Source organism: Pocillopora verrucosa, chromosome 14 (genome assembly GCF_036669915.1).
Source record: "Pocillopora verrucosa isolate sample1 chromosome 14, ASM3666991v2, whole genome shotgun sequence".
In the NCBI taxonomy this organism is placed as follows: Eukaryota; Metazoa; Cnidaria; class Anthozoa; order Scleractinia; family Pocilloporidae; genus Pocillopora; species Pocillopora verrucosa.
The window spans coordinates 8,067,648-8,076,788 of NC_089325.1; the positions used below are offsets into that span (position 1 = coordinate 8,067,648).

Here is a 9,141-nt window from a genome sequence, read left to right on the forward strand (position 1 = left end):
AACCCTACATACTGATGCGGCAAGTATAGTCAGGTATAGTCGGACGAAGGTCAACTCGATAGAGTTAAATACATATTTTAGTGACCTTTAAATATCAAGAGGGCGAGCACAACCATCTTACGACCGCTATCAATCAGAACGCGTACACAGACAACAAAGGCTTTCAGATAGTACGATCAGACATAACAATAAGTGCAACATGGTTCGCACATCATCCATGATCGTTTTCAGTGATCCTCTCTCTAAATTCGGTGATACTCACCTAACACAACGAAAGTAAACAAGTTAATTTTCTTCAGCGCTTTTTGAGAGGATGAACAAAGCTACTCATCACCTTTAGGTGGGGCAACAATTAAAGAAATTAACTTGCCATCAATCACTGACACCGTTGTGTTTATACGAAAGTTTGAGAGTTAAGTTTTGGCCAAATACGTAATAACAGAAAATCCTCTTCATGGCTTTATCTCCATCCCTAAAAAAGAAAATGTACCACTAAACGAACTGTACTTACTGTGCAACTACTAAAAATCTAGAGAATTATAGACAACTATGAGGAAAATGACGTTTGTAGTGATACCTTAGAATCATAGTATTGAATTCGAGCCAAGAGTTGGGAATGAAGGCGGAAACCAAAGTAGTTTACGAAACTTTATGTCGTGGCTAAAAATATCCTAAATGAGTTTGGCAATATCAAGGAAAAGTGATGTATCACACTATAGGGGTTGACAAACATAAGACATTGGCACAAATTTAAAAGGTTTCGAGTTAAGGAATTTATTATCTTTTATTATGTAATAAAAAAATCACCTGGAACCCAGCTTAAAAATATTTGCGAAAGTAATAATGAATTACTTGTGATCGTAAGTGTGTGTAAAACGCGACATGATTGTGTACGGAGGTCGATTGCACTTACTTCCTGATAAACAACAAGACCCTCCCATTATCGGAAGATAAAAGGATTCCAGTCTGGTGCACTGACGGCACATTTCAGTACAGTCTGATTTGCGGTTCTTGATCCTTCCTCCAGGGTTCCTTTTCTTAATTTGGTAGTCACCTGGCATGGAAACGAAATATTCACCATTTAACATCACTAATATCCTACGGCACGAGAGCTGTTCTACCACACCAGGTCACCTGGTATATAAGGGTGGCAAAAAACACGAGACAGATAGGCCTATCATCCCGGCACAAATGTCGTTAGCTGACCGACTGGCAGGTTTGTTCACCTCCGTAGTTCTCTTTTTTTTTCCTTAGCTTTTCGAGAGATAAATTTTTCAAGTTAGGTTTATGAACACGATGGGGTCATATTTATTGACCTGCGCTTTGTTAAAAAAAGTTGCCAAATGCGACGACAATGGTGGGTTTGTTGTCATGTAGGCGAGGGCGAAAGAACGCCCAGAAACATTCTTCTCCTCTCGGGTGTCTTTTCATGGTTAACTGGCGATATTTTAGTTCAATCGATCCTAGCCTAATCCTTCCTTTTAAAGAAATTCGCGTTTTCGTGAAGACACAATGTTTTTGCGAGGTACTGGTGACAGGCACGTAATGACACGAAGACAGTTCATTGTGTGTTCTTACTGTTTACCGGACCATGTGGCTCATTTTAAAGAAAAGCAACGAAACGGACATAAGGGCATACATTGACACTTAACAAGGTATGTTTTCTCTCTAAATGCAAGAAAGTCATGTCTAATTTCAGCGTCAAACTTGCAGTTTGTTACAGGCACCATACATTTCCGCTGCGAATGTAGAAAGCTGCACTCATCAATACAATTAGAAAGGTCTTCGTATTCTTTATGTCGCTTCTTTGTAACTTTTAGGCACTTGTCGACCGACGTTAACATGAAAATAACTGGTTTTACAGTTATTTGAAAATGTCGGCTGTAAATACACTTTTTGCAGCTTATAAAACACGTTTTGCGGTGTGTCGAAAGTCAGTTTAGAACCTAATAATTACTTGATAGGTGTTACAACCTAAATTAGTTGCCAACAGTGTCGCCTCGCTCAAAGCTCAGCTCTTGTCCAGTGTTGACAAATTCTTCGCTAAAACGTTGACTTAAAACGGTATGCACAAAATTATGCAGCCAGGAGGAAAAGCTACTGCCTTACATCTATGTTTTGTCGAATTCAATTCATCACACCTTGCTCTCGAATTGTTGGGAGGTATCAATTCGTCATGTCTTCCTTTAGAGATTAGACTTTTGCTGTCTTGCTTTTCATCGTTTCATGTAATCTTCGGGTGAGAGTTTCGCATCATTGTATTACATGGAAAATATGTTTTTTTTGCATTGTGGCCTGATTCTGCGTTACGGAAATGAGTTCTCGAGCGCACATAAATTCGATTCATTGGAATTTTCGATAACGTCTTCTGTTCGTTGGAAAGAAATCTCGCGAGAAATTTATTTCTTTATTAATGTTAAACAAGTGTTAATCGTAGTTTTTGTATAAAACAGTGAATATCCCTTCAAACACTGGTCGGTGGAAACAAGGTGACAACAGCTGTTGTTGTTTATTGGAATAATCGAAATGTCGGAATTGCTAACTTTACTCCAACCTTGTTATCAATGTTCTAATAAGACTATTTATGCATGCCCTTTTTTCATGAAGTCAAAGTGCGTACAGCAGTGTTCGTTTGGCAGTACAAGAAGACATTTATTTTGCAAATTCATCGTCCAAAGTCATCACTTAGTAATTGCTAGTTCAGTAAAAGCTCTCCGCGAACATTCCGGTAAACATACAGCACTACTTTCGAGTGCATTCACGAGGTTGTGTAAACTCCATATAAACCCGCTGGTCACAGATTCCCGTTGGTGGGTGTTATTTTTAACATTAGCAAGCCCTTTTTTGAGTTACGATTCAGACGATTCTTTTGCTTTTAAGCTCCCGTAAGCAGACACCCGAAAGGAATTCCATTAGCCTCCAGGTCTTACTTTAATCGATCAACTTCACATCCCTGTTAGTCACAATGATTTCACAATGCAATGATTAATTACAGGGCCACGTTTATGTGGTTGGTTTGCTCGTACACATCCTATGTTGATACTGCCATACTAAGCGGCCATCTGTCGCTTACACGTCTAGTTAGGACAACTTTTCCGCGTCCTAAGGGTGTCCGCTTAAAAGAGCTTCCACTTCAAACTTAGAAGAAATCGCCATCATGTTTGAATAATAAAACCCTATAACTGTTGCCGCTAACCGCATAACATTTTATGTATCATGCAAATACCATGTACAACTGCCTTTGTAGTTTCTTGAGTTGAGGTATGTCAATTTAAATCGAGCTTCGGCTGAGCAAGTACAATGATTACAACTCGGTTCCATCGTGTCCATCCCTCACGTAGTACCGATGAGATAACGAGTTTCATGAAACAAACCGAGAAAAATACGCAAAACAAACCGCAAATCACTAAGCTTTTCTCTCGCTTTATTAAACAAAATGGAAGTCTAGTAAGGAAATAATTTCGATCTTTTTCCTAGCATCAGCATAGAAAAAGACTTGTGATCAATTGTTTCTCATGGCGGATATGAATCCACGCCCTGTATAACTCGATTTACGTTTACAAGGTTTATGTCACACTAAGAAAACTCGCCTCTCTAAGCGATGGGGTTTGGCTGAGGTGCTAAGTTGCAAATTTGTTTCCTTGATTTGTGTGTGTTTTCAAAAGCTTATTAGGTCGCATTTGCGATTTGGCATTTGTTACTAGCTGTCGCCTACGGCTCCAAAAGTCGTGATGGGTTAATCTGCGATGACATACTCGGGTGCTTTGTTTGCTCACAAAGGTATTTTGGGTGGTCGCTTGATTTTGGTAGCGTTACTCAAATGGGAGTTGCGTTAGTAGTTCCTCAAAGTACTGAAAAAATATGCATATTTCCTGATTTGCCAAGTTGAAGAAATGTCTCTGGTATCCGGTAAATGGGCGGCAACGCTATGTCAATTTCACCAACATCTGTTCACAATAATTCGTATTACTTTAGTGCAAAACGACGTCTACTTTACGGGTCACAATGTTAATCTTTGAACGTTTCATTTTGGTGTGACCCTTTCACTAAGCAATAGAAACTATATGAAAGTACAAGATTATGACATAAGCTACAAGAAGTCTCTAGGTCGACTCTGATCTGTGTGATCTGTCTTTATATAACCGCCATATATGGAGCCAGAGACGAACCGAAATACATCTAATTCTGTAACCAATCACAAAATAATTTCTGACCAAAAACATTGAATTTTTTTCTCGCTACATGTTCAGGTTTTTTATCAATCATTTTGCTATGTTTAAGAATTTTACAGAAATCATAAATCAACTGTAATTTAATCATAGGCAATGGTCAAGCTACAGCATGCGTATACGTAAAGTTTTCAGAGGTTTATTTTTATTTGATCCAGCATACGGAGACCACGACGTCGAAGCACCACAAGTAGCTGCTAGCATCAGCGAATCCTTCGGAATACTCGATTGTAGCAATGCATTTTGTTTAAGATTTCCTTTTTGGATATGGTCGAAAAAGTGCTGGTTCACCGGAAAGTGTGCTATACATGAATTTACTATTGAACAATTGCTGTGACAGGCGGCATATGTGTAGTAAGTTCTGGACCCCTTGCTGTAAGGAAAGTGGCAGGCCTTCAGGCAAACACACGTAAAATTTCTCTGAGTTCAATGGACCAAGCTTGTCCATTGATCATCCCACGAAAATTGTTCGCCCTCATATGCTTCACTTATCAGTCAGTATTTACACGGTTTATATCTAATGGGAAGCCGCTATACTTGGCAAAGGTCGTACATGGAAGTCGCTTGGCATTCGGTGGATGGAGGAAAACACTATCAAATCCATCAGAATGGTAATTACGCTTCGCAGAACTCTGTGAAGGACTTGGTATTTGGACTAAGTCTTTAATTCTTCGGTTCTACCCGCATACAAATCTCGATTACGAAGGTTTTGTTTTTTTAGGTAAAGAATGCAAAATAACATTGATGTGTATGGGAACCAAAACCTAGCAGGCATCTTAAAAACACTTGCAAATTCACTTAAAGAAGTTTCCAAATTTATTTGTAGATGATGTAGCAAATACATCACTGCGAAGCACCTTGTTAACGAGAATGTTAAATAAGGTAATTCGAGCTTCATTTCGAGGAATCGCAACGAGGAAACAACAGTATGCACTTGCTTTTCAATTAGTACTGTTTATGCTTGTCCCACCTATTTGAAATCAATAGCATTCTGAAAGTTAAGGATTTATGAAAAATTTTGTTTATCAGAGACATGGAAAATACCCAGTTTGTCAATCAAGCTCACGAAATTTTCGGACTGAAACAGAATATTTGTTCAACGTAAGTTATGTTAAGACCACAATGAACTGACTAAAGAAACAACACAATGTGAAGGTGGCTGCTAATTTTCAACAAATGCTACACGAAGAACAATTTGTCAAACTAAGCGACAGCTGCCTATCGGTACCACGGTTATCTTAACATATAAGACGCCGCATAAGACCCGACAACATTTGTACGTGCCCTGCTAGTGTGCCTTTGCAGAATGATTAATTACATTGGAAGGAAGCATCCTTATCGGAAATGACACCAATTACTGGGTCATGACCACGTGCCTTAAAAGGAATAATGAGGCCGCCTATCTCCTCAGCTGACTAACATCAAACAGGCGAAATCATAGCCTAAAACAGAATTAGTTTTACTTTGTCAAGTGCGATAACAGGTCTGAAAACCCGATACAATTAGGACCTCCGACATTTTAACTACCCTACGTCAAACACATTTTTACACTTCACTATCACGACTTAAAGTACGTTCCACTTCTAAAAAACAATAGGAAAACAAATAGTTCTCAGGATAGTAAATCTATCTTTCTATTCAAAACTCGCTCATTCTCATGCAAACGATACGCAAAAGAATGACGGAAAGATGCCAATGAAAACGGTCTTAAGGAGATTCCTAAAATAGCCGTAAGGAACACGCCAAACCTAGGCACTACACAGCGTATAAAGTATACTTAGCGGATAGTAAGGGGTGTTTACCCGTGGGATTCCAATAATAAACAACACTTCCTTCGTTTACTCAAACAATACTTCATTCTTAATTGCAATAAGTTGCAGGTATCAGGTGGAATTCGACTCAGCTAAGAAATCAAAGCTGGAAACATCATAGTAATACCATGCGATCGGCTGAAATTTCCCCCAGTAGGATTTGAGACAATTGTTCTCTATCACTTTAATATCGTCCTACCTTAAATTGAGTATATTTTATAACTATGTCGACGCACACCACTGAACGTCTACAAAGAGAAACATTTCGAGCTACAAATTGCAGATTCACACTAAAGAACGCATTTAGATCATTCCTTCCAAAGACGGCTATTCACTCAGAGCCTTCTTCAGTATTCTTATTATTGTAATTTAAACCTTTTTAAAACCTTTACAGAAGTAATTTTGGAAAACCAAGAAGACAAAGGAAAACGCAAGCCAAGACGAATGCGAACATGTTTTACACCAAGACAACTCCAAGTACTGGAGCAAACGTTTGCGAGAACACATTATCCAGATGTACTCTTGCGGGAGCAGCTGGCTAATTTTACAAATCTTCCAGAATCAAGAGTACAGGTGATGAAAGTAGTCTCCATTTATTAGATAAACCTTAAAAGACAAAAAGCTTATTCATTTAAAAAGAAATTGTTGAGCTGCTTCAAGGCGGTAAATAAGGCAAACTTCCACCTAGTGCTAATCGACTCGAAGTGATTGAACATACCTTAACGAGGTAATTTTATGATGAAATTAAAAAGATCACCAATAGCCTTTCACTGAGGTATAGATATGTTGTAGTTAAATAGCTGTAAAAGTAAGATTTGAGACTAATTTGAATCATTGGGTGAGACTTGCAACATAAAGTTCCATTAAAACTGACTGAGTAAACATCAAAGCAAGCCGTGTCTATCCATGGTAAAGAAAAATGAGTTGACTATTTGTTAACATTTTGGGTACTGCATTTCAGTTCGAGGGGACATTCAACATCAGAAATTAACTCTTACAATTTTAAAATTAAGTTATAAGGATCACATTATTTTCAAATAAAATATTGCTGCTGTTGTTCCATAATGACTGTCTTCCTTTCTTACAGGTGTGGTTCAAAAATCGCAGAGCAAAGTATCGAAAGCATGAAAAGTCTGGAGTAGAGGTGTTTACCAAACCAAGCATTCCTTCATTCCTTAAACCAGATAACTCAAGAATTCAGAGGCATGAAACTTCATCGCAGTCTCACTTTCCCATATTTCAGAGACCAAGAGGTGCAAGTCTATCAGTATTGTCATCAGTTCCGAGAAATGTGGACGTAGCCGATCGACTGCATGAGCGCGCCCACCACCTTCCGAGCGTGTCTTCATTTCTTCCGCCGGTTCGAGAAATCCTTCCTTCATGTAACATGATTCCAACACCTATTCATTCATTGTCTTGCCCACCTGAGTCGTGTCGCCAACCATTTCCGACATACACTCTCAGGCATTTCACCGATGTATCCCCTTTCGGTCCAATTAACAATTGAAACTGGAATGTAACTAATACCTTAAATTAGTGGTCCATCGCTCAGAGGGCTAGAAGGATTATAAAGGTCAACCTGCGTTGGCAACTGTCAATAAGATTCAATTAAGTACATATTAATTAGGCGCCTCGCAACACGTAAGTATAGCAACTTATTCTCATAGGCACTACTGTGACAGCAGAAAAACTGACCCTTCCCTCTTCAGTTTATTCCTATCAAAAACAACAACAAATAAAAATGTGAAGATCTCAACTTACAAACACACCATCATGGTGTCATAATTATCCATGTGTTTCTAAAGTGTAAACATAAACACAAATATAGTACCCTCAATATACAGCAGTAGCATCACAATACATGCTATGTTTTCATCATCATGTAGCATCACCATCAATATCTCATAATTGTGTTATATACTATTGAGTCTTTCTACCCAAAAAAAATATATTCTATTCAAATGGGATTTGAGCACATTTCATATCATCTATGTATTGCAACTTTTATGTGAATACATAATTTTAGTCCTGCAATAAATATTAGATGATATCACCACAAGGCTTAAAACCGACATTAGCAGTTTTTCAAATAACTGTGTAAAGTTATAATAATTGATGACCATTTGCACTGAGCTCGTGTAATCTATCTCTAATTGTAAATAAGGTAGCAATTGCAAAAACATACTTTCAATAAAAATTACTTCCATTTCATCGAACAGGATTTTCACTCAGGATCAAACATCTAAAGGTTATGCTTCTCGCGGAAGAAAGTGACAACTTCCCAAAAACGTGGACAATTCATCGACTGTTTTGTACCTTTCATAGTGGACGTTATTCGTGTCTTTATGGTTGGCTCATTTCAAAGACCTTTTTTCCCATAAAACTGATATACCTCCAAGTTAAATTATGACTGATTTTCGTGATTTCTGAATACTGATGCGAAACTTGACTGAAATAACTGAAGGATAACAGCAAATCAACCATGATAGTACCTTGTTCATGTATAAATGCAATCTCCCTGTGGTGAGATTATCCTGATTCTCGAAATCGTTTTCACTTCTCGATATTAAAAAAAAAGGAACACAGGAGCCTTACAAGTTAGAAAGGTCTGCCTCGTTGTCAACCACACCAAACCTCTTTTGATGAATAATTTTGAATCTTTGACACAGCTATAACATTAATATAACAATAGAAGAATATTTTCGTGCGTGATTTTTTGAGGCAAGTCTCTATTCAAAGTTAACGATGTTAACTTCTCACGCGAAGTCTGCGTCGCTCAAGAAAGATCTCTACATTCAATTTGTTGGCGATTTGGTGCGACAAATATCAGGTGCTGTTAAGGCAAATACATTCACCTACGTTTTGTCTGAGTTAATGAATTGGAACGGATAGTGCAAATATAGACACACGCCCTCAGGCAGTGACAAGCTGCGGCACCATACGTTATCAGTTTAATCTACAGACGTCTTGCAAGCTCAAAATAATGAAGAGAAAAAAAGAACATGTACAATAATATTCATCAACACTTTGTCTTATGAACACCTTTTACCAAAGGAGAAGGACAATGAAATGCAGAACGCGCTTCGGTGTGGGAGCCAGTG

General features: G+C 38.2%; 1 protein-coding gene across 1 annotated transcript; it reads left to right on the top strand.

Moving 5' to 3' along the window:
- The first annotated feature begins 1,004 nt into the window (after positions 1–1,004).
- LOC131776556 (paired box protein Pax-6) lies at positions 1,005–8,251 on the top strand. Its single transcript, XM_059092760.2, has 3 exons — positions 1,005–1,216; positions 6,435–6,613; positions 7,128–8,251. The coding sequence occupies exons 1-3, from the start codon at positions 1,060–1,062 to the stop codon at positions 7,545–7,547; spliced, it is 756 nt and encodes a 251-aa protein (XP_058948743.2). The 5' UTR covers positions 1,005–1,059; the 3' UTR covers positions 7,548–8,251.
- Positions 8,252–9,141: the final 890 nt, after the last annotated feature.